Below are 24177 nucleotides of genomic sequence, written 5' to 3'. Positions count from 1 at the left end.
AATCAATTCCCCTTCTCCCAATTTAGTGGGAGTCACTATCCTGATGTTTACGCTACCAGTGCCCACACTTTTCTTTATAGCTTTATTGTCTAGTGTCCCTAAACAACATCATTTTGTTTTGTCTGCTTTTGAACTTTACATGAATGAAACCATATAGAGTATGGATTTTTCTGTGTTTAGCTTCTTTTGTTCAACATTATGCTTGTTCATTCATGTTTTCAAGGCTGTGGTTCATTTTCATCGCTGTATAGTAGTATATTGTCGAGTATTTTACAGTTCACTCGAACATTTTACTATTGATGGGCAGATGGGTTATTTCTAGTAGTTGGTTATTGGGAACATTAGTGTACTTGTTTCCCAAGGCTATACCTATTAATGCAATTGCTGGGCCATTTGTTATGCATGTCTTCAACTTTACAATTTACCAGTGCTTTTCCATAGTGCTCGTACCAATTTACTCTCCCACCTGGAGTGATTTAGAGTTCCTGTTGCTCCATATCCTTGTCAACATTTATTATTATTAGTCTAAGTTTTGCCAATCTGCTAGGTGCATAATGGTATGACATTTTTTTAATCAAGGTATGATTTGCATACAATAAAATACACAGAACCAAGCTATGTATTATAATATAATCACTCCTGATTTACCACCAGGAAATCCTAGGCAGACTGAAAATGGCTATGAAGGCTCTTATAGTTAAAAAGTAGAAACAGAACAGAGGCTCCACCTGTTCTTTCTTTTTAAAAAAAAGATTTTATTTTTAATATAAAACAATACCACGTCCTACTGACTTTTTTTAAAGATTTAGTTTATTTATTTGACAGAGAGAGACACAGAGGGGGGGGAACACAAGCAGGGGGAGTGGGAGAGGGAGAGGGAGAAGCAGGCTTTCCACCAAGCAGGGAGCCCGACTTGGGCACTCCTCCACCTGTTCTGACTTCACCTACCTGGGTCCTGGGATCGAGCCCCTCATAAGGCTCCCTGCTCAGCGGGAAGCCTGCTTCTCCCTCTCCCATTCCCCCGGCTTGTGTTCCCTCTCTCACTGTCTCTCTCTCTGTCAAATAAATAAATAAAATCTTAAAAAAAAAGAAATGAGATTTATACCAATACAGTTGGTATTTCTTGGAAGAGAGGAAGTCCAAGAACAGACAGAACAGGTGTGGAGGGAGGATTCTAGCCATCTGTTCTAGTGAGGTACAGTCATAGAGCAAAAAGTCGTGTTGGGGACACCTGGCTGGCTCAGTCAGAGGAGCATGCAACTCTTGATCTGAGGGTTGTGACATCTAAAAAAAAAAAAAAAAAAGTCAGGTGCTGAAAAGAAGGGGAGAGGGGCCTGGAAGTTGAACTTAACATACCCAGTCTGTGCTGGGCCCATCTTGAATGCACAAATCTTGCATACATAAGAATCTGTGCTTACGCCTAAGTATTTTTAGAGTGAGGCAATACCAAGTCCAGTTCTACTATTTGCAGCTCACAGAAGTACCTGTTAATGATTTCTTGTTTCCCAATGCAGGCAGAATACACCAAGAGCCCAAGTGGAACCGTTCCCTCCAATGTTCCCTCATGCAGGTCCCTGTTATCTGCCGAGGATGGCCCCAGTGGCCATTCCAGTCTCTCAGATGGGGAGTTGGCCCGGAACTTACAGGATAGCATCAAGCACCGCATCTTCTACCTCTCCGAGCAGCTGAAAGTGGAGAAGGCCAGTAGGGATGAGAATACTGTGGGCTACCTCAAGCTGGTGTCCAAAGCCGACCGGCACCAGGCCCCCCACATCCGGCAGGCCTTCGAGAAGGTGAACCAGCGTGCCTCTGCCACCATTGCCCAAATTGAGCGAAGGCTCCGTCATTGTCACCAGCAGCTGCAGGAGCTGGAGGAAGTCCACAGGCCCAAGGGCTTAGTGCTGAAGGCAGAAAGCAGCCTGGATGAGCGCAAGCAGCCCAGCCAGAAGGCCCCGTTCGCAGAGCCTCCCAACCCAGGTAGGGAAGACAGCCTGTCCACCAGCCTGCCTGACATTGGCAGACACTTGCCCCTGGAGAGTCACTTCGCGGCCTCGCCGCAAGGGAAGCCCTCAGAGACAAAGTGTGTGGCCCAGCAGCGAAACCTGCTGTTGCAGAAGATGAAGGAAGACCTGAAAGAAGTCAGGGAACTCCACCTCGGCCTCCAGGTGTCCTATCAGAGCCTAAAGGAGAAGCATCTGACGGACCTGCAGGTGTCACTAGAGTCCCTTCGGGAAGAGAAATACAGGTGAGCTGAAGCCCCTTCTGCGGCCTTGGCTCTGGGGACAGCAGCCCCCAGGACTGTCTTCAGGAAAGTGAAGGGGAGCGAGGACATGGACTTGGAGGGTCAGGGGGAGGAAGAGCGGGGAGAAACTGGTCAGTGTTTCCCTGGGCAGTTGGGCCCCACAGTGGAGAGGGCTCATCCCCTGCTTGCTGTTGCACACCTGCCTGGATCCTCTGCTGGCAAATGAGGCCCCACCTCAGGGCCCTGCCAGGTGGTCCCAGAAGCCATGGGCTCTGACTGGGGTAGTGAGAGGCAGTTGCGGTGGTGGTGAGCCCAGCAGATGCCCATCATCAGTCAGGGAGGGGTCCTGCATCTGCTAGAATAGCATAGTGTGGGAAGCAGGATATCTCACTGGCCATCGTCCCTTCACCTGTGCTCATAGCTGAGTTGGGGCCAAAGGTCCTGTATGGGATATTTATTCTGAAAATGTTTGTCTTCTGGGGAATGCTTTCTCCCCACTGTATGGTGGGTCAATTGCATTTTCATCTAAGACAAGACTAGGGCCCACAAATAGGGGAAAAAAGACATACTCAGTCTGTCAAAGGACCCCCACCATTCCTGTTTGGACCTTTCGTAGGGTCCTGCCGGCCTTCAGTGGTGCCATAGTCTCCCCCCCCCCGCCACCCGCTGATGCCCACAGTCTGTTGCATCAGGTACTGCATTAGCTCTAATTCTCCCAACAGCCTGGTCATGGAAGGAGGGATTCACTTATGAACCAAGATTCTCAGTAAAGTAAGAACTTTGTGGTCCCTTAGTACCTCTGTGTATGTGGAGGGCGGGGGAAGGCATTTGGGAATCAGTCCTCTTCTGTTTTCACAGGGAAATGTTACCTGCATTTACACTGCTTGATAAATCCATAAAGGACAATTAAAAATATTGTGGGGGGTGCGCTTGGGTGGGTGGCACCATTGGTTAAGCATCCGACTCTCGGTTTCGGCTCAGGTCATGATCTCAGGGTCGTGGGATGGAACCCCGCATCGGGCTCCGTGCTCAGCGCGGAGCCTGCTTGAGAGTTTCTCTCCCTCTCCCTCTGCCCCTCCTGCTCATGCTCGCTCTCTCTCTCTCTCTCTCTCTCTCTCTCTCAAATAATACATAAATCTTTATTTTTTTTAAATCTTTTTTTTAAGATTTTATTTATTTATTTGAGAGAGCGAGAATGAGAGAGAGAGAGAGAGAGAGAGAGCATACGAGAGAGGGGAGGGTCAGAGGGAGAAGCAGACTCCCTGCTGAGCAGGGAGCCCGATGCGGGACTCGATCCCGGGACTCCAGGATCATGACCTGAGCCGAAGGCAGTCGCTTAACCAACTGAGCCACCCAGGCGCCCCAATACATAAATCTTTAAACAAATGTTATGGGGCAACCCACTATCAAATAAGATAATGAATCAGAATTATAGGTCTCTTTTAGATGTGATTTTTTAAAAAAGATTTTATTTATTTATTTGAGAGAGAGAGACACAGCGAGAGAGGGAACACAAGCAGGGGGAGTGGGAGAGGGAGAAGCAGGCTTCCCGCCGAGCAGGGAGCCCGATGCGGGGCTCGATCCCAGGACCCTGGGAACATGACCTGAGCTGAAGGCAGACGCTTAACGACTGAGTCACCCAGGCGCCCCTTGGATGTGATTTTTGTAGGACATGACAACTAAATCTAAAATGTTGGGACTCTTAATGCCCCTTTGTCGAAATACCATTCATGTCCAAGGTTGAATTTATATAAAGCAAGACTAGAGCTTAGTGGCAGTTACACAAATCCCCATAAATTTCCATACCGCCTCGGCCAGCAGGACTGTTTTGCTCTCGTAAGCTCTTAACCCTTTAGCAAATCAGAATCTGCCAGCAGTGCAGGGGGGCAAGGTGACCTACCTCCCCTAGATTTCCCGTGAATTCTACAAGCTTGCGCTTCTGAAACAGCTGCCCCTGCCGCCACTGGACTGTGACAGGAGTGTGAAGTAAACTATAATTGTGTTCAGCCACTGAGATTTTCTGCTTGTTGGCTATAGCAATTAGCCTACCTTGATTAATATACATGAGAAGCAACAAAGTAGGTCTGTATGACTCAGATTTACCAGGAGACAAGGGGAACGGGTGGGAGATGACTTTATATAGTAACAGTGACAGCAGGGAGCAAGTAGCATTGTCCCCTGTACCATTCAGTCACCCACTTTACAGATGGGGAAATGGAGCCTCAGAGAGGCACAAGCCTGAGTACATGTCAGTGTGTCCTGGCCACATGGCTTCCTAATCTAGGTGAAGGGGACGCAGGAATTCGTTGCAGTTTTTAAAACATACGTCTCCTTCAAATCTTTTAAAAAAACCCTTTATGTGAGCTAGATGCAAACATGACATATGTGTTGAAGTCAGTGAAGTGTCACCTGGTGTCCACACCTGTGTGGGCACCCCCCAGGCCCCTGTGATTGTCACGTCTCCTCTGGTGTGTCACAAACTGAGATTTCAAACTGAAAAGTCCTATGACACTTCTCACAGGTAAATGTGCTTTCAAGAGGGCTTTCTTTTTGATTTTTGAATTGAGATGAAATTCATAGAACAAAATCATCCATCTTAAATTCAGTGTACAATGTACAATTCAGTGACATTTAGTACATTCACAGTATTGTGCAACCACCACCTCTATTTGGTTCCAGAACATTTTCATCACTCCAGATGGAGACCCCATCCCTCTCCATTCACCTTGCCCCAACCCCTGGTAACTACCAATGTACTTTCTGTCTCTCTGCATTTGGCTTTTCTGGATATTTCATGTAAATGGAATCATACAGTGTGTACCCCTTTGTGTCTCTTTTCTTTCACCCGGTGTAATAGTTTTGAGATTCATCCAAGTGGTGCATAGGAGTAGTTCACTCTTGCTCAGCGGTATTCTGTTGTACGGATGCACCACAGTTAGTTGACCCATTCACCTTCTGCTGGGTGGGGCTGTTATGAATAAAACTGCTATGAACATTCTTGCACACCAGCTTCTGGTGGCTGCCGGGCTCCTTAACTTGTGGCCACATCACTCCAATCTTCAAGGGCAGTATCTTCACATCTCTCTCTGCTCTGTCTTCATATGGGCCTCTCCTCTGTGTGTAAAAGCTCCCTCTGCTTCCCTCCTATAAGGATGTGTGTGATTTCACATTTGCTCTGGAGGATCAACTCTGTCCCCGCTGCATTACCCCACCCTACCCATAGAGCTTGATCCCTCCTATATCTGTTTCTCCACCTCAGACCTTTCAAGTTGCAAGCCACTACCTTCTAGCTCAGTTTGCTGAAAACCAATCTTCAGGTATGATCAAGAATATAGTCTTCTTCAACAACAACAAAGTTTAGGACAATTTGTATTGGCAAGGGCAGCTTTCACAGCTTTGGAAGATTTCGGGGGCGTTTTGGTTGGCTGGTTATCATTTTGTCTTTGTAAGAGTGTTTTCTCTCTCTTTTAAAAAAAGATTTATTTATTTTAGAGAGAGAGTGAGAATGTGGAGGGGAGGGGCAGAGGGAGAGGGGCAGAGGGAAAGGAGAGAGAAACTTTAGCAGACTCTGCCCTAAGCACAAAGCCCAATGTGGGGCTTTGTGGGGCTTGATCTCACAACTCTGAGATCAGGACCTGAGCTGAAACCAAGAGCTGAACGCTTAACCGACTGTGCCACCCATGCGCCCCTATAAGGGCATTTTCTAGAGTGGTCCACTTGCCTCTGCAGCTGTAGGAGTGGGACAGAGAGGGGTCCTTGACTCAGGGAGGGACAGGGAGGAGAGTCAGCTGTACTGCAGGCAGGATGCTGCTGCCTGAGGGCACAGAGGTTGGGGGCCAGAGATGAGGGGAGACTACGAGAATATCCTTATGACTTAACATTTTCTTATTTGATAATCTATTCCAGAATGCATTTAAGAAGACATTTGTAAATTCTTTTTTTTTTAAGATTTTATTTATTTGACAGAGAGAGAGAGAGAGAGAGAGCGAGAGAGGGAACACAAGCAGGGGGAGTGGGAGAGGGAGAAGCAGGCTCCCCGCTGAGCAGGGAGCCCGATGTGGGGCTCGATCCCAGGACCCCGGGATCATGACCTGAGCCAAAGGCAGACGCTTAACAACTGAGCCACCCAGGCACCCCTACATTTGTAAATTCTTATAAATATATTAATGAAGAATCTATTCATTGACTTCATAACTGTGAAGAGTATATTCGTGAATATGTACTTGAGCATAGCCAATATCTTGAACGTTCTTGTGTCTGAATCCTTCATGTAAATGGAAAGACAGGCATGGGGAATGTCCTTTCAAGTGGACACCGTGCTGCATCCCCCTCTCTATGGGCATTGTCAGTCCACTCTCTTCTCTACAAGGAGTAGGGCAGGGACTAATGGACTATTCCTTGAAACACTGTCATGAACCAGCTCTTGACAAATTGGCTTTCGACAAATGATTGTTTAAGCTCATTAGCTGCATGGGGGACAACTCCATGTGGGTGTCAGTCAAGTCCCTGAAGCAGGACCAAACTGACCTCCTTGCCTCATGTTCCCTGTCTGTGTGACGGCACCCCTGGTTATGTTCTGTGCATGCCAGAGCCCCGTGATCTGATTGGCCACATCCTCCATTACCCTGTTTTCCACAGGGCACCAGGCTCCAGCCATTCTCTGTCTCCAGGGCTCTCCGGTACCTTTCCACTTCTGCAGCGTCACCACCCACCCCGCACCCATGGGACAAGCCTTCCTTGGCTCTTCCTTAAATGACGATGCTAAAAGCCACATGGCCTCTGGCCTCCGGCCTGTCCTTCCTGGTGCTCAAATGAGGAACCTCAAAGTGTTTTTAAATTATGAAATATTCTAAACCCAGGGGGAAATGTAGAGGATAACATGATCAAGACCGTGTACCCATATGCACAGGTTTTTCAAATCTTCACATTTACCATATTTGCTTCACGTGTTATTTTATTAAGAAGTAAAACTTTAGAAGGTTCACTTGAAGCTCTCACATCATCCCTTCCCAACCCCATCCCCCTTCCACCTACCTCACTACCTTCATTGGGCCTTTATCTTTTCCATGCATGTTTTTATGCTTTACAACTTATACACATAGCTGATTAAACTGATAAGAACAGATACTACACTTGATCTTAGCCAAAAGGCCGAGAAGCGATTACACATAGCTGATTAAATACATACTGGTTAGTGACGTTTTGTTTGTGTTTTTTAAGAGGTTTACTGAGATATAAGTTACATGCCATAAAATGAACCATTTTAACTCTATGTTTCAATGATCATTAGTAAATTTACTAAGTATACAACTATTGCCACAATTCATTTTTTGTTTTTGTTTTGTTTTGTTTTTAAGATTTTATTTATTTGTCAGAGAGAGCGAGAGAGCACAAGCAGGGGGAGCGGCAGGCAGAGGGAGAAGCAGGCTCCCCGCTGAGCAAGGAGCCCGATGAGGGAAGCCCGATGTGGGACTCAATGCCAGGATTCTAGGATCATGACCTGAGCGGAAGGCAGATGCTTAGCCAAATGAGCTACCCAGGGATCCCTGTTTTTGTTTTAATAACAACTTTATTGAGATATAATTCCCATTCCATAAAATTCACCCATTTACAATCAGTGGTTTTTAGTATATTCACAGAGTTGTGCAACCATCACCACTGTCTCATTCCAGAACATTGTCATCACTCCAAAAAGAAACACTGTCTCGTGAGCAGTCACTCCCCACCCACTCCCCACACCCAGGCGCCAGGAACCATTCATCTGTTTCTGCCTCTATGGATTTGCCTATTCTGGACATTTCTCCTTTTTTAATATGTATGTATGTATGTATGTATGTATGTATGTATGTATTAGAGAGAGAGAGAGAGAGAGAGAGAGCATGAGCAGGGATGGGGGCAGAGGGAGAGCGAGAAGCAGACTCCCCATCGAGCAGGGAGCCCGACTCAGGGCTCCATCTCAGGACGCCTGGACCTCATGACCTGAACCAAAAGCACACGTTTAACTGACCGAGCCACCCAGGTGCCCCTGGACATTTCATATAAATGGAATCTTACAATATGTGGTCTTTTGTGACTGTTCCATCTCTATAATCAATAGACTTTTATGGAATAACTACTGCTTGCCAAACACTGGTGCTGGGAATTTATATGGAATTTAATAGCAGGCGTGGACAATTCAGTTTTCTTTCTACAACTTTTAGTCTATGGCTAGTTTTGTAAAGCTGTCGTGAAAGAGTAACTGTCTATGAAATACACCTGTGTATCAGTGTGTGTGTGGCTGCTGTGCATCTGAGGCTGACCTGGAGGAGGAGAGAGGAGGAAGGAGCAATCTGAACCCAACTATAGTCTTGACGTAGGGCTGCTCACCACCAGCACAACCTCTGGGCAGGGGACTCAGGGGAGGATTACTTTCTCTTTTGCTCCCAAGACAAACGCTGATGGAAGAACAGGTGAATGAGCACCTGCAGGGGCACCTGGATGAGATTTACCATCTCAAACAGACTCTGGCATGCATGGAGGAGAAAATGGCCTATCTGTCCTATGAGAGAGCCAAGGAGATATGGGTGAGAACCTCATGGCGGGATGGGGGGGTGGCTTTTAAAGAAATGACCAGTGAGAAGGATATAGGGATGAGAGGAGCAAAGGATGAGCAGCTCCATTCTGATACCCCTGCAAACTAAGGAAAGAGGGTTCAGTCGCAACTCACACATTTGCTTTAGAGCGAGCGGCATCCATCTCTCTGTTCATGCTGCACTCCCGCCCCACCCCCTGCCCTGATCCAGCTGAGCTGACCTGGGAATTTGGGCTCTGCAGTTTTCATACTTGGGGGTGCTTCGGAGCCACCTGAGGGGGTGCTGATGAGTCACCAGCAGCTTCTGATGGTGCAGGGAGCTCCCTCTGGGAGGCCCTGCTTTTGACCCTCGGTTAGCAAGCACAGGTGAAGGGTTTCCCTCACCTGTAATGGTTAGGCTCACTCTCTTCCACACCCTTAGACCCTATTCCTGTCCTTGGTGAGCTCTCGCATAGCCAGGTTCTCAGTCTTAGGCCACACTGGATGTTACTGAGACAGGACAGGGCCCTTAGCATGTAAGTGCTCTAGTTTCTTGACTTCCCTCCTAAATCTTCAGCTCACGAACTTTTGCTGGGTACCCCGTAGGAACTCAGGTAAGTGACTGCACTTCATGAGGGTGTGTGTTCTTGTCGCGTGCAGGAGGTCATGGAGACTTTCAAGAACCGTATATCTAAGCTTGAAACTCTACAGCAAGTGACACAACTGGAGATGATGGAGAACTTCAGGATCCGTCCACAGAAGTTTATGTTCCGATTCGTAAGCCTGCTCCTCACGCTGGCCACCATCTTCTTGGTCTTCATTTCCACCATTTGCGCCTGCCCCTTGCCACTGGTGAATTCCCGCCTGCGCACATGCACCACACTCATGCTGATCGGCCTTGGGGCCCTGGCCTGGCAGAAGCGGCATGCCATCCCTGCCACAGACTGGCAGGCCTGGGTCCCGTCCAGATGGCGACTGTATTCCAAGGACTCCAAGCCTCTATCAGATGGGACTTAAAGGGCCTGGGTTTGCTAGCTCATGCTGCCTTCTGGGTGTCAAGGGCATCCAGCCAGCCCCACCTAGATAGCCACTTCTCAGCTCTCCCTTTCTGATTCCATCACCACCAGCCCGCCTTGCATTTCTCTTCCTTGTGACCCTTCGATACCATCTGCAGACACAAAGCTTGGAAAATATTAAAGTGTCTGAAGCTGATCTGGGAACTTGGGCTCTGCAGTTCTGTTCCCCTCATGCCCTCTTGTGACCCAGTGACCAGACCCTCAGAGGCTCGGGGGTCCCCAGGCTGCAGTGGTAGCTTCTATGACTTTGTTGTTTTTGGCAAAGAGAAACTACATTTCTTTCACAGGGATGGAGAAGAAGAGGCAGTGGGGGAGGTGGCCATAGTGCTGGTGTGGGGACAGGGGTTATGTTTTCTTGTGGGAAGTAGACCTTTTTGTTGTCATGGTTGGGAGAGACTCACGCAGGTGACACTGAAGACACAGATGAGGCCTCTGTTTTGGAGGCGCTGGAGAGTTCAGAGCTATCGTCCACCTTCTTCCCAAAAAGCTGTAAGATGCAGTTTCGAAACTGGCAGGACAGAAAGTGTTACTCAACAGAGCAGAAAGGACGAATGTACTCTGCTAAAGGTCATTCTTGGGGAATTCTGAGGAAAGTGTTCATTAAGGGTCATCTTAATGACTTAACACCTTTTCTGTTACTATTCAGAATCCTATATGGAGAATAGAGGAAGCCTGAGGTTATTACTTGCACGTGGGGATAGTCTACTCCTGACTATTCGTTCATCTAAGTTATCTAATTTAGAATCTGATGGTGACTATTGTGGGTCAAATTGTGACACTGCCCCCCCCCCCGGCCGCCAAAGCTATGTTTGAGTCCTAACCCCTAGAGCCTGTGAATGTGACCTTATTTGGAAATAGAGTCTTTGTGGATGTGATTAAGATGTACATTACCATGAGGTCATGCTAGAATAGAGTGGGCCCCAATCCAGTGACTGGCGTCATTATAAGAAGGGAATTTGGACACAGACTCAGAGAGAAGGTCACATGGAGGTGAAGGCAGAGATCAGGGTGACTTGTCTACAAGCCAAAGAATACCAAGGATTACTGGCTACCACCAGAAGCCAGGAGGGAGGCAGGGAACAGATTCACCCTCGGAGCCCTCAGAAGACACCAACACTGCCCACAACTTGATCTTGGACTTCTGGCCTCCAAAACTGGGTGAGAATAGATTTCCGTTGGTTTGAGCCCCCAGTTTGTGGTACTTTGTTATGGTAGTCTCAGGAAACTTGTACAGTAACCAGAGATGATGCCGGCTAAGGGGCCCATGCATAGGGTGAGCCATCTCTGGAATGTCTGGGAAGAGAGTCGGAGGCATTTTAGTGAAAAAGAATGCGATCGTCATCTTGTTTCTATTCCACAAGGACTAGGTAGGTAACAGTCCAGCCACTACCTCATGTCTTTAACCAAGAGAATCTTCTGGCACCAAGAGGGCTCCAGTCTTTGCTGCTTGGCCCTAAAGAGATCTGGAATGTATTCATTTCGCAAATTATGTCTCATATCATCACTGAGCTAACCACAGTGTCTTGAGAATGCAGACCAGAGGCGTCTCCTGTATATTCTTGACTACCTCCAGCTCTGTCCAACATCAAAATTCTCACAAATAAAACACATAATTATTGAAATCAATAACACAAGAAATGGGCCAAATAAGAGAATTGACTTAGCTGAGGAATTCATTTGACATCTACCTAGTGAGCCCCCACTCTGCGCCAGACTGTATCCCAGGGGGATCAGCAGTGGAGAAAAAGAGTAACATTCTCTGTCCTCATGGAGCTCCATTACAGAAAGTTCTCTCAGAATGCAGCAGGAAGGGATGACAATGTGGAAAGGGTGAAAGCAAAGTTTGAAAGCCTGGAGGGGTCCAGAAGTGCAGATGTCTTGTCTAGGAGAAGGAGTTCTGGAAGGGGAGGTTGGAAAGACTCAAGTAAACACAGTACAAAGCAAGGTAGCCTAGGGTTCCATAAACAAGAGCCAGATCTAACAAGAAACCCATGTGAAAGCCAGGAAACAGGAGCCAGGGATAGAACGACGCTCAAGGTATTGAGGTGCCAACAATGGAGTCCTGGGGAATCAACTGCAGTACTGGTCCTACTTAATACCTGAACATTACCTAAAGAGTGTGTGCTTAATGAACTCTACAGAGAGTCAGGGCCAGGCCAGAGGGGAGTGAGCCATGGGGCAACTGTTAAATGGAGGAGCAGAGAAGAGCTAGTTGGAAGGAATGGGGACTGGGTCTGGTGCAATGCAAGGCCAATGCAAGGCCCCTGCGAAGGTGGTATTTCTGGCCCATGGACCTTTCTGGTCATCATTAAGTCACACATTCACAGCTGTGCCTTAATGAAGTAGATCTGATGGATTCAGGGAAGAATAAGGCAAATTATGCTTGGAAGATGATGGACGTCAGTGGTCACCTGTAACCTTCCGAGAGGCCTAGGAGTCCTGGGCGATTTGCTGCTGAGGTTCGATATGCCAGCCCATGATGGCTACCATGTGGCAAGGCCTTGGGCAGGACCACAGCATGTTCCCCTGAACTAACCCATAAAGTCACAAAAGCCACATATCAGTGTAGCCAAGAAGGGCCTCTTAAAGGGTTTAAAGATGGATAGGTGACAATTAAGAGGAGAGTTGTGCCTATAAAAGCAAAACGGACACAGGTAGGGTAAATGTAGACATGTTCAGGCATTCCTTGGGTGTTCGAGCTCCAGGGTAGCCCTGAGGCCAACAGAAGGGAAGAGTAGCAACATGCAGGATGCACTGTGGAGCTGCCCACCCTCAGGTCAAGGCTCTGAAAGGATCCAGAGGCGGGGGGGCTTGCTGAGCTTTCATGTGCTGAACCTTCCCTGGTCGTTGTCCTGGAGGTCATTAACAGTTTCCCCCAGACATGATTTCAGGTAGGAGCCATCACTGGGCTCTTCTGCAGTCTTATTTCTAGTTTGTCCTGCCAATGATGTGACTTACCTGCCGGTTCATAAAGACATAGATAATGGGGTTGTAGATAGTGGCACTTTTGGCAAAGTAGGCTGGCAGAGCGGCCACCAGAGGGTGGAAGGCGTAGCCAGGGTGGGCAGCGGCGAAGCATGCAAAGAAGGTGTATGGCCCCCAGCAGACGCAGTACGCCAAGACCATGACTACCACCATGCGTGTTACCTCCTTCTCGGCCTTCTGGGTGGACTCAGATTCTTTCTGCTGCTTTGCCACCTGGGGGAGACAGAGATTCATGCCCGGGGACAGTGAGTGGGCGGGTCCCTCTGGGCTCTCTATCCCAGGGGACTCTGTTGCTATCGCTTGGGCAGTGAGTCAGGGAAGGTGGCCCCGGGGATGGGGAGTGATGGCGGGAAGGAGATGGGCCCACCCGGGCCAGTCAGCATCCAGCTCCCACCCGAGTGAGTCAGCAGCCTGGCTTAGGCTGGACCGGGCTGGCCTTGAGGGAGCTTATGTAGGTTTTGAGGTGGTGCACAGCTGGCCCTAGAGAAGACAGCCTTGAGCCAGGGCTTTCCAGGCTCTTGGCTTAGCTTGGCTAAGCCACACGTAAGGAGTTTGGGAAGGAGCTAAGGAGGCCATTCTTAGTGCCACCTGGTCGCTTATCAGTGTGTCCTCTCCAGCGCTCAGGTCTGAGGGGCTGAGCAGGAGGAGACCCAGAGGCTGGACACTGCTTGCTGTGGGCAGGGACACAGCCCAGAGCTAACATGGCTCAAGCAATGGTTGGATACCTGTGGGAGCCAGCTAGGTTGTTTCTGATCCCTGACCGCCAATGGGGTTGGGGGAGGAAGCGGGGCAGGGGCCACATCACAGGCTGAAGGCAGGGAGTTTGTGGCCTTCACTCTAGAAAGAGCTTATGAGCACTTGTTGATCTGGTTGTGGGCACAAGCAGCTTCATATCAGAAAGGCGCCACCCCAAAGGGCCTTCTACCAACTGTGCCAAGCAGGATCTCAAAAGGAACAGATGGCGCATCCAGATCAAACTAATTGTAGGTGAGTTGGCTGACAAGGGGACAACTTATGTACGGTGTTCTTCCTCTTCTGCCTCACTCTGATTGCCTACATGGGGGTACGGGGTGGCTGCGGACAGGATCAACTTCCCAGTGAGGAGAGTGGAGAGCGGGTCTTGGGGACAGATGGCACATGCAGATCCACTTCTTGGCCTGCCCCAACAGCCCCGTGAAGGGGACAAGGTCACTCTGGTGGCAGCCTTTCAAAACCACCTTTGATGCGCAGGTTTCACTTGCGGGTCTGGCTGGCTTTCCACCCAGGGGAGAACTGTCCTGGGTCAGGGAAGATATGCAGCTCTGCTCCCTTATTGGGCCCCACATGAAGGGTGGGGGACAGTCCCTTCCCATCTTGTAGGGGCAAGGACAAGGGATCCAGGGCTGCAGTGGCAGTTCCAAAGGAATTACAGGACTCATGTGTGGTTTGAGGGCAGGAGAGAGGACTGGGTGATCCTTTGTGCCAGCCTCAACATCCCTGGCCCTCATGATCCTGCCAGGCAGGGGTGAAGCCAGGAGGGTTTGGGGGCTTACTGCTCGGATGGCCAGCCACACTTGGAGGTAGCAGAGTATGATGACACTGAGTGGGATGATGCAGCACGTGGTCATGAGGACGATCATGTAAGACTGCACCCCAGGGTACGAGCTGCCACTGAACACATCCGGGCCACACGACGTCTTCAGGCCATGGGGCCAGTACCTGCAGAGAAGGGCTGGCAGTCTGTCCTGATGTAGACATGGCAACATAGGACCCCTCAGGCCAGGCACACCACTGACCTGGGCTGGAGGATTGTTGGGTTGTTTTTTTTTAAAGCTCTATCCATTTATTTTAGAGAGGGGGGAGGGGCAGAGGGAGAGGGAGAGAGAGAATGCTCAAGCAGACTCCCTGCTGAGCACGGAGCCCAACGTGTGGCTCCATCCCAGGACCCCGAGACCACAACCCGAGCCGAAATCAAGAGTCGGCCACTCAATGGACTGAGCCACCCAGGCACCCCGGGATTGTTTGGTTTTGAAAATCACAGTGAAATTCACATTACAAGAATTAACCATTTTTGAAGTGAACAGTTCAGTGGCATTTAGTACGTTCACAATGTTGTGCAACCACCACCTCTATCTAGTTCCCCAATACCTTCATCGCCCCCAAAGGAAACCCTTGGGTAGAATTTTGGTAAACCTTTGTCCATTTTTAGGTCTCATAGCCCCTTCTTTTTTTTTTTATTGTGGTAAAATACACATAACACCTGAGCCCCCAAAGAAGTGGCCTGGCCAAGACACAAGTGACCCATCATAGGCCCTGCTGTACATACAACCCAAGCAGCCTCTGAAAGGGAGGTCCCTCAGAATGTGCTAGAAAGAGGCCTGGGGCAGAGTGGCTTAGAGGGCCCTGCTTTCACTTACAGCAACTCCCAAGGCTTGAGCTTGTCACCTTTCTCTGTGGGCTCCCACGAGCAGCTCACGCTTAGGGGAAAGAGACCTTTCCAGAGGCTCAGAGACGACAGGGGCCCATTTCCATGTTGCAGCCAGGCAGATTTATACATTCGTAGACACTGTACCCTCAAAGGGGTCACAGGGAGAGTTGGGTCCATATTCACTTTACTCATGGGGTTACAGAGGCCCAGAAACAGGAAGCAATTTGCCCCAAGGTCACAAATGGAATCGGGAGTCTGACCCTCCCCACCAGCCTTCACCCTCTGCCCTAAATGACCTGCCTTCCTGGCATACTGGCATCCTTACCTGCTCCAGCCAAAGATGGGTGGGGCTGTCCACAGAGCAGACCAGACCCAGGAAAAGGCAATGCCCGCAATGGCTAGTTTGGCATCAAATCTCACATTGCCAAAGGGCTTGCAGACTACCAGCCACCTCTCCCAGGAAATGATGGCCAGGGACCAGAGACCCGTGATCCCTGCAGGGAAGAGCAGGCAGATGAGGGCTTTGAGCCTCCAATGTCACTCCTTCCATCCAGACCAGCCGAAAGTTTTCAAGATCAAGAGGTTCCTCCCCACCTACCTGAAACACCTAATTCTCCCCAAAAGTGTATTCAGGTCCAGGGGGTAGTGGGTCTCTTGGTCAATTCCTCTAACACCCTCTTTTCCCCATTCTTTCCTCTTGGGTCTGTACCACCCTGATTCCTAGCTCTCTTTTAGTTGGCCACCAGCCTTTCTTCGAATGCTGACCTCCTGATCGCCATGCACACACCCACGTGACCACACTGAGGCGCTGTGGTCCCAGCCAAGGGCAAGGAAACAGGACCTGTGTTCTGTGACCTGTGCCTCTTCTGCCAGTATGCACGTTTAAGTTTCCAGATTTCCCACCACCGCCCACCATCTGGCAGGTGGAGACAGTGTCTTCCTGTCCTGCTTACACACTGGAGGTCTGTGGGCAGAATTCAGGGCTCCATGAACTGGGGCAGGAAAAAGACAGTTTTGTTTCCAGTAACCTTTAATGGACACTGGGCATTTCCTTCCGTTATTAGCACGGTGTTATTAGCAGTGCCTGGGACTTGGTCACTTTCCAGAGGTGGCAGACATTTCCCAATATCACTGTATTCCTTACCACTTTGAAATTTCAGTGGCTGTCGGCCAGATCCAGTTATCCGATACTTTAATAAAGAATGGTATCATTAATACTTCTAAATGATACATTTACTAATAATTTTTAACAAAGGACTATGCCACTAATTAATATTTAATACTTTGATTACTATATTTCAGTATCATCTCTGTTGACTCGAAAACAGACCTCAAGCAGATGCAGAGGTGAGTGGGGAATCCCGACAGAACCAGAGACAGATTTGAGTGGACATGAAGGTGCACAGAGCACTTGGACTTGGGGGATAGATTTTCTCTGCCCAACCTTCCCTGGTCACTCCTACTCTGTACCTTTGGGAGAGTGCTAGACCATCATCTGTAAAATGAGAGGCAGTTAGATACGGGGGGACAGTGTCCACCTCTGTACTGTGGGCTTCATGTTGGCACCTACCTCATAGAGTTATGGGAGAGGCCAGTACGTTCATTTAAATCTTGCCCCCAAGTCCTGCCCCCATCTTAGAATTCAGTGGTATTCACAGCGCTAGTAATTCAAATCTGGGGCCAGGTTCCCCCTCCCTTCACCAGGCCCTCACCGTCCTGGTGTCTTTTTTTTCTCTTCCTAATGTCCACCTCCTCAGAATGTGAATTGTAGATTAGTTTAGGTAGCAATTAGACAAACCCAAGTTAGATGTGGGAACTAAGGACCCAGGAATGGTGACCAGATGGTTCTGGGAAACTTCTCAAATGGAAGAGCAGCTGCAAGCCTCCACCGGTGTGACAGCCGAGGGCCTAGAGACCCAGGCTGCATGTGCCCTAGGCTCCTTGTCTTCTTGGCTGGACACCAAGCTGCAACCCTGGCCTCATGGCGACCCTCCCCCCTCCTCTGGAGCCCCCCGTGTGACAGACCCAGCTCCTGCTCTAGCCTCCTTGCCACTCCTGCTCACTCGGCCTCACTTCTGCCAAGCGCTGACCACACCCTGGTCTCCTTGACTGCCTCGCCCCAGCTCAAGATTCAGGTCCTCCATTGTCTCCTCCAGGTGCTCTGAGAGAACTGATGGTGCCATGTGGTCACCATTTGGGATAGGGACCCCTCTTGCTAGGACTTGGGACCACCTCCGGGCAGGGATCCTATACTTCTGGTGCCCAGCACATGGGTTCTCTGCCAATGTTGGCCTGAATAGAGCCAAGCCCCACAGAGATATTAGTGATGGGGATGGGGAAAGGGATCTGGGATCTAGTTTCAATATCCCAAAAGCTCTAATGGGAAGTGCTTCTTTCCCTGGAAAAATCCAACACAGATGAGCTGAAAGGACACATATCCCTGATTTGAATGGACGTTCTGTTTGGGGTGACCAGAGCCCTTCCCTCCCACACGGTTCTGGGATTACCTGGTGCTATATCTGGCCTGTCTCAGGGCAGGCACTCAGTACGCCTACTTGTTGGACTACAACCGCCCCCCCCACCCCATGATGACACCAGCCTTGTTTCTGCTGCAGGTCTGTCTCCCTTCAAATGTGTACCGTGGGCACACCTGGGGGGTTGCTGTGTGAGTGTGTCCTTCACACACAGCGAGCCGGGTCTTCCCCGAGCCTGGGCCCCGGGCTGGCTTACCACACAAGGAGACAGTGTAGCCCTCCACAACACACAGAGGGTGGCCCAGCACAAAGTAGCCATAGATCTGGTTCACAACACTGATGGTGCTGGCAATGATGGTCTCTGCCAGGTCAGCAACTGCCAAGTTCACCAGGATCCAGTTCAGGGGGTGACGCAACTTCTTGAACCTCATGGTGGCGGCCAGCACAAGCCCGTTAGTGAAAACAGATGCAATGACCACAAAGATCATCCAGATGCTGGTGAGGTGGTACACCCATCTGGGAGCGATGTGGTAATTGGGACCTTCGAAGGGACCTAGGATCAGGAGGTACAGAGCGGGGAGAGGAGCCGGGCATCAGCATTACCCAAATGCACGGCTATGCCCACCCCACCCTTCCCTGCCTTATCAGAGCCTCCCGCCAATTGTCCAGCCCTCCTGCCCACTATCTTGGCCACTGCAGTCAGCCTTTTCCCTTTAGCTTTGCCTATCTGCAAACAACCTTCCCTTCATCCGTCCCTCAGGCCAGGGGCCATGGCCTGCTGGACACCTGTACAGGCATCCTTGAACTTAACAATGTAGAACTCCTCATCATCTATGCCAGGTATCACTCCCCCAACTGATTTGCCTCCCTCAGTATGCGGGTCAGCCCTCTGGGGTGCCACTGGCAGGCTTCTGCTCCCTGGAACCTTGCACCCGCTGTGCTGCTTCCCATGAGGGGCTCCATGTCTCTCTGTTGTTGGATCTTTGCTCACATTCTCCCCTGCCCCTGGGTCCACTTTTCTTCTGTACCATAAAGCCCAGCTCGGATGCCCTTGTCCTCTGGAAGCCTTTCCAGATTCCTCAGCTGAGAGTCAACTCGGCCCCTCGGGACTACCATCTCCACGCAACTCTGTGACTTTCTAACCTGTATTGGAATTACCCATGTGCACATCCTGTCATTCATCTCATATGGCAGGTCCAGCACACAATCAGTGTTCGGAGAATGAATGAATGAATGAGTTATGAGTTGAATTGTGTTCCCCCCCCCAAAAAAGAGATGTTGGAGTCCTAACCCCCAGTACATGTGAATGTAACCTTATCTGGAGACAGGGTCTGCCCAGAGATAATCAAGTTATAATGAGGGTGGGCCCTAATCCAATAAGACTGTGTCCCTATAAAAGGGGGTCATTTGGACACAGAGACAGGCACACAGGGAGAAGGCCATGTGAGGAGGAAGGTGGATGGAAGCATCTGGGTGATGCTTCCACAAACCAAGGAACACCACACATGGCCAGTCACCACCAGAAACTAGAGGAGAGGCCTGGAGCGGACTGTCCCTCAGAGTCGCCAGGAGGAGCCAACCCTGCCCACACCTGGATCTTGGACTTCTGTCCTGGTCTGTGATGGAAGGAATTTCTCTTGTTGTTTGAGCCATATGGTGTGTGGGGCTTTGTCATGGCAGCCCTAGGAAATGCACACAGAACGAAAAGGAGAGCTAATTCCCGTTTATTACAACACAGTAGCTCTGCATGTGTCTGTCTTGGAAGGACCTTTTTCACCACCATCATTTTTGGCAGAATACTTGAAGGGGTTGTAAGCCAGTGCCCACTACCATATAACAAGGCTGTACAGCACCTAGGAAAGCATCCACGCAGAGTCCCCAGATTTACCAGGACACTTCAGTTGTGTGTTTCAAAAACCCAACTCAAACTAGTTTTAGAGAAGTAGGGCTTTCTTGGGTCCCCTGGCTAGAAGGGATGGGGTAGATCTTGCCCCCCCAGCACAACTGGTCCCCCCAGCACCCACGATGTTCCAGTACTCTGTGCGTGAGCCTCATTTGCCCCTTTCACAGGGAGCTCCTGGAAACCCATCCACGATATCTGCAACCATGCTAGGTGGCACAAGCTCCCTGGGACCAGACCTCTGAGTACTGAAGGCCTGCATGGTACCAGTTTCTATGCAGAAGGAAGCAGAGGGAAACAAGGGGGCTGCTGATAGACTGGAGAACAGAGACTCACCCCCCCCCCCCGCCATTGCCAACAGACCTTCCCTGCAAACTACAGCGGATTAGTTTGAGAACAGCAGCTGGAACTGGGAGGTGTTCGGAACACTCCGGCTCTGGGATAATTTCAAAATGAGGCAGACAGAGCGTCCTTCCCGGACAGCCCATGGAGTCCAGATTGTGCAGGGCAAGGACAAGAGGAACCAGGCAGGGCGCAGTGGGGGAGGGGAGAGGAGTGTTCTGAATGTGGGAGGTCACAGAGGAGGGTCCTCTAGCAGTGCAAGCAGAGCAGATGTCTCGGCCTGCCCCTCCCTCCTGAAATCTCCAGGACCAATTTCATACAGAAATGGGTATTACAGTTAACTCCCAGGCGAAGGTGTTCTAAAGACTATTCGGCAGGGAAGGAATTGGGTGTGCGGGCAGGCAAGGAAACGAGATTTCCTTGAATATACCTTGTTCTCTAGATTTTAATTTGGAATCTTATAAATATTTTATTACATAATTTAAAATCAACGTTAAATTTTAAAAAGCAATCCCGGAAAATCAAAAATAAGACAAACGAAACTAAATGCATATCCACTCAGAAGCGTAATCACATAGAGAGGGACTGTTCTAAGGGACTTGAAAAGACACTAGCTTGACTATTCGGACCTAGTGGCATAGACCCTAAGGCTAAAAAGACCTGTCCAACTGTTAAGTTTTGGGTAATCATGTTGTTGATGGTAGTGTTGGTGTCCTTATTCTGAGACCATTGTGAGTGTGTTTGAGATCAAGCAAATGAATAATTAAATGATATTCTAATTCTTCTACCCAAAGCCCTTGAGAACAGGATTCTTAGTGGGAGAAAAGGAGACACAGAGGTCAAACCCAATTGGCTCCACTGGGAAACCAAGTCATTACTTTGGAATGGGAGCAATAAAAGGAAAGAAGAGGCATTTCTCCTGCCTTTCCCATACACACTGAGCCCCTGGGGAACCCAAAAGCAGATGAGGGCATGTTTCTCTCTATCAAAGTACTCTAGCTAATAGATGAAGATGGGGTATGGAAGCCAGAATGTCACCAGTTTGCAATCCCCAGTGGTTTAATGGGTCCGGGCATCGAGCTTCGGCAGCTGCCAACACCCCAGAAAAAGGGACACCCTTCTAATGGAGAGGTCTTGCCAAACACCCAGCAGATCCAACTGACCTCTAAGCAGATCTTCAGATCAACTACCAGTTTACACAAACATAATGACAAATGAGGTGGGAGGGGCGTGGGAAGCTACACATGGGACACCATCAGCAAAGTCTGAAGTGGATGAGTCCAGGGACAAACGACTTATTTTCTTCAACAAATAAATTACAAGGAGGTAGGGGGGAACCTCTAAATTCAAAGACGATGAAAAGAGAACGAAAAGTCTGAACCTGTAGACCTTATTGGAGCCCTGATTCAAGCAAAGGGGAAAAAATGTATGACCTTTTTTTCAATTCTGACTAGGACATTCGATGAGATCAAGGCAATGTTACCTTATGGGTGTGGCAATGGCACTATGGTTATGTTTTTAAAGAGTCCTTTCCCCTTAGAGGTGCATCCTGAAGATTTATAGAGGAATTGATGCGATGCCTTAGATCTGCTTCCAGAAATCAGGAGGGGTGCGTGGAGGCAGTTATAGATGAAATAAGTGACGGATACCCAGGGGCTCATTACACGCTTCCCTCCACTTTGGTAGATACTTGAATTTTTGAAAAAAAAAAAAAGCACAAAAAGGAATCTCAGGCATCCATGAAGTTCTATGGCCCTCCAGGGAGAGCACTGTTTCATCTCCATCGAGGACAGTTTGGGACACGGACAATCAGGTCAGAGCAAACTTCAGGGTTCTTAATTAGTTTGGCCTGGGAACCCTGGCCATCAAGGAGCTGGTGTGGCTTCTGGAAACCAGGGCACATGAGACATTCTTGAAGGAACAGATGGGCTTTGGTTTGGAGGAGGGACTGGGGAAGGGGGACCAGGGCCTGGGGGTCACCAGTGTCCTCAGCTCTTCGCAGGACTTGCATGCAAAGCTTTTGGACTGGCCCCCTCCCAGGGCATAACCAGCAGAGGAAAAACTGCCCTGGGAGCCAAGCGAGCCTCTTCCCCAAGGATGCGCAGCCAAAGGCTGCTGGCCCTGGCTGCACAGTTGGACAAGATGACCACTACCGTGTCTTCCGACCCTAAGGTTGAAGAAGTCACTCACCCTCCTCCGGGCCAGCTACCCAGCCTCCCGCTCCTGCCGTTTGCCTCCTTTTGGCTTCAGGAGAGGCAACAACGAGTCAGACCCGGCTTCTTCCCCAGGAAGCTCAGGGCAGTGCAGCCAGGTAGATACACCAGAACTGAATGTAATGAGTGCTCACTAGCAGCCTGGGGGCCACAAGGAAATAGTTAATGAACGTCCCCGGGACAGGGATTCTCAAAAGGTCTGGGAAGCTTATGTGGTTTGAAACTGCATGTTCCACATTATGGTGTCCTTTTATATTCAGAAAGCCCACCCCCCCCATTTCATGTCGTCATAAAGATTAAGGGAGAAGACCATCTCGGCTGACGACGATGTGCAGAAGAGAAGTCTCCCGAGTGGGGTGGGTGGCCAGCGGGTCCCCGCCCCCGTGTGGCCGCTCAGGCCTGGTGTCTCTGGAGGGCGGCTCCAGCCGGTATGAGCCAGCCTTCCCAGCGCCTGCTCGCTCACCTCTGGTGGCGTTGCTGTTGGTGTAGGTGAAGATGCTCGCCTGGGTGCTGTCCTCATAGCTGGGCTGCGGCTGCCCGCCCGCAAGCCTTTGGGGGCCCCACCGCTGGGTCATGGCTCCAGAAAGCCCTGTCCCCAATGCCTGCCAGCTCTGGTGCTGCCTGGGGGTCATGGCGCTTTATACCAGCCTGCGGGATCAGCCCAGACTTCCTCACCTTAAAAGCTCCTGAACCCTTCCCCACCTGATCTCTTAATTGGGCCCGGGACTTAGACCTCCTCCTCCCCCACCCCTTGCCTCCGAGCTCCTAAGATGAACCTGTGAGGGCGGCTCAGAAGGATTTTCTGGGAGCCCAACTCGGAGCCCCCAGCTTGCCAAGGTGGGCCCTCCCCCATGTTGACATGCCCTTTCCTCTCTACTGTCCTACATTCGCTCTTAGGTCAGCTGGACCCAAGGGTCAAGATTTCCAGATTGGGGTGTGGGTTAGGGAAGCAGCCCAAAGCCTAAATCTGCCTTTCTCACCCGGTTCTCTCCAGAGCCCTGGGAGGTGGTGGTGGTGGGGGGCCCAGGAGGCTTTGCAGGGCTGAGGCCTGGAAGTGGAGCCTCCCCGCGGGTAGACCCAAATGGATGCAAGTTGTCCTGGTGGGGGTCCTCCCCAAGGAAGGGAAAGACAGGCGTGGGGCGGGGCGTGGGGGAGACTCCATTGTGCGTCTTGCTTTCCGCTCCCTGCTCCCCCTTGCTCCCCATGAGCTATAGCTCCTATGGTCACCAGGGTGCTCATCCGGGCCCTCCCAGCAGCCTTCGCGCAGCTCCCGAAGGTGCCCACAGGCACTCACATTCCACCTGCTCAAGTCTCCGTCCCCTGAGTTCATGAGCTTTCCTTTGACTGTTCCTGACTACACCTCCTTCAAAAGCAAACCTGTCAACAGAGTGTTCCAGACGGGCTGCCTCCTCTGTGCCTCTTTGCCCACTGCAGTCTGGCTGCAGGCCCCATGCTTGGCAGCGCTCTGATTACGTGTTGATTGCCTAATTCTGCAGCCCCTGTCCCCGTCTACAGGGGAGCACATCTTCTCCCGTGGTTCCTGCCAGCTCTTCTCTACACAGTCCTGAAATTCAGCTGCCTCCGACACCTCCTTTGGGTTGGCCTGAGGCTCAGTAAAGCCAAGACATGGGCACGTGACGTCACCTTCCCACTCTCAGTGCCATGACTCTGCAGCACCACAGGCTAAGGCTCCCAGTGATACGGCTGCTGCTGCAGGTAGAGGGAAATCCTTGGCTGCCATGCTGGGGGCTGGGGCTCCATGGAGCCCCAGTGCGGCCACCCATACTGAGAATGGCTCCTAGCATGGGTCAATGCCTGCCGCGTGCCAGGTGCCAGGCCAGGGGCTCCGTGTGGAATCGAAGGAAGGAGTCCCAATCACAGTCTTGCCAGGGCCCGCTGGCGGCCAGGAAAGCTGGGCTCATTGCCCAGGGGTACCTGGGAAGCTGAGTTTTGCCTAACTGCAAGAGAGTGTGCCCCCAGTACTTACA

General features: G+C 50.3%; 2 protein-coding genes and 1 pseudogene across 2 annotated transcripts; 1 reads left to right on the top strand and 2 right to left on the bottom strand.

The window, feature by feature from the left end:
* The first annotated feature begins 1508 nt into the window (after window positions 1-1508).
* TEX28 (testis expressed 28) lies at window positions 1509-9809 on the top strand. The gene is made up of 3 exons (XM_025862813.1): window positions 1509-2245; window positions 8670-8805; window positions 9453-9809. The coding sequence occupies exons 1-3, from the start codon at window positions 1509-1511 to the stop codon at window positions 9807-9809; spliced, it is 1230 nt and encodes a 409-aa protein (XP_025718598.1).
* Window positions 7289-7405, bottom strand: LOC112816430 (U2 spliceosomal RNA; annotated as a pseudogene).
* Window positions 9810-10265: 456 nt separating the features above from the next.
* Window positions 10266-22764, bottom strand: LOC112816375 (long-wave-sensitive opsin 1). Its single transcript, XM_025862842.2, has 6 exons — window positions 22653-22764; window positions 17991-18287; window positions 15586-15754; window positions 14386-14551; window positions 12827-13066; window positions 10266-10376 (listed from the first exon to the last, which is right to left on the bottom strand). The coding sequence occupies exons 1-6, from the start codon at window positions 22762-22764 to the stop codon at window positions 10266-10268; spliced, it is 1095 nt and encodes a 364-aa protein (XP_025718627.1).
* Between the last annotated feature and the right edge of the window lie 1413 nt (window positions 22765-24177).

The sequence above is a fragment of the Callorhinus ursinus genome, unplaced genomic scaffold, assembly GCF_003265705.2.
Source record: "Callorhinus ursinus isolate GAN/ISIS: 27379988/994484 unplaced genomic scaffold, GSC_fseal_2.0 scaffold84, whole genome shotgun sequence".
NCBI lineage: Eukaryota > Metazoa > Chordata > Mammalia > Carnivora > Otariidae > Callorhinus > Callorhinus ursinus.
The sequence above is the reverse complement of the archived record's forward strand: the minus strand, read 5'-3'. Positions and strand labels throughout refer to the sequence as shown.

Excerpts from the sequence above, each read along its gene's own strand:
- LOC112816375 (XM_025862842.2), bottom strand. The coding sequence starts at position 22,764 with ATGACCCAGCGGTGGGGCCCCCAAAGGCTTGCGGGCGGGCAGCCGCAG. Across the intron at positions 15,755-17,990 it reads CTACACTGTCTCCTTGTGTG|GGATCACGGGTCTCTGGTCC; the intron begins GTAAGCCAGCCC and ends TCTTCCCTGCAG. Across the intron at positions 13,067-14,385 it reads TGTGGCTGGCCATCCGAGCA|GTGGCAAAGCAGCAGAAAGA; the intron begins GTAAGCCCCCAA and ends TGTCTCCCCCAG.
- TEX28 (XM_025862813.1), top strand. The coding sequence starts at position 1,509 with ATGCAGGCAGAATACACCAAGAGCCCAAGTGGAACCGTTCCCTCCAAT. Across the intron at positions 2,246-8,669 it reads CTTCGGGAAGAGAAATACAG|ACAAACGCTGATGGAAGAAC; the intron begins GTGAGCTGAAGC and ends TTTGCTCCCAAG. Across the intron at positions 8,806-9,452 it reads AGAGAGCCAAGGAGATATGG|GAGGTCATGGAGACTTTCAA; the intron begins GTGAGAACCTCA and ends TGTCGCGTGCAG.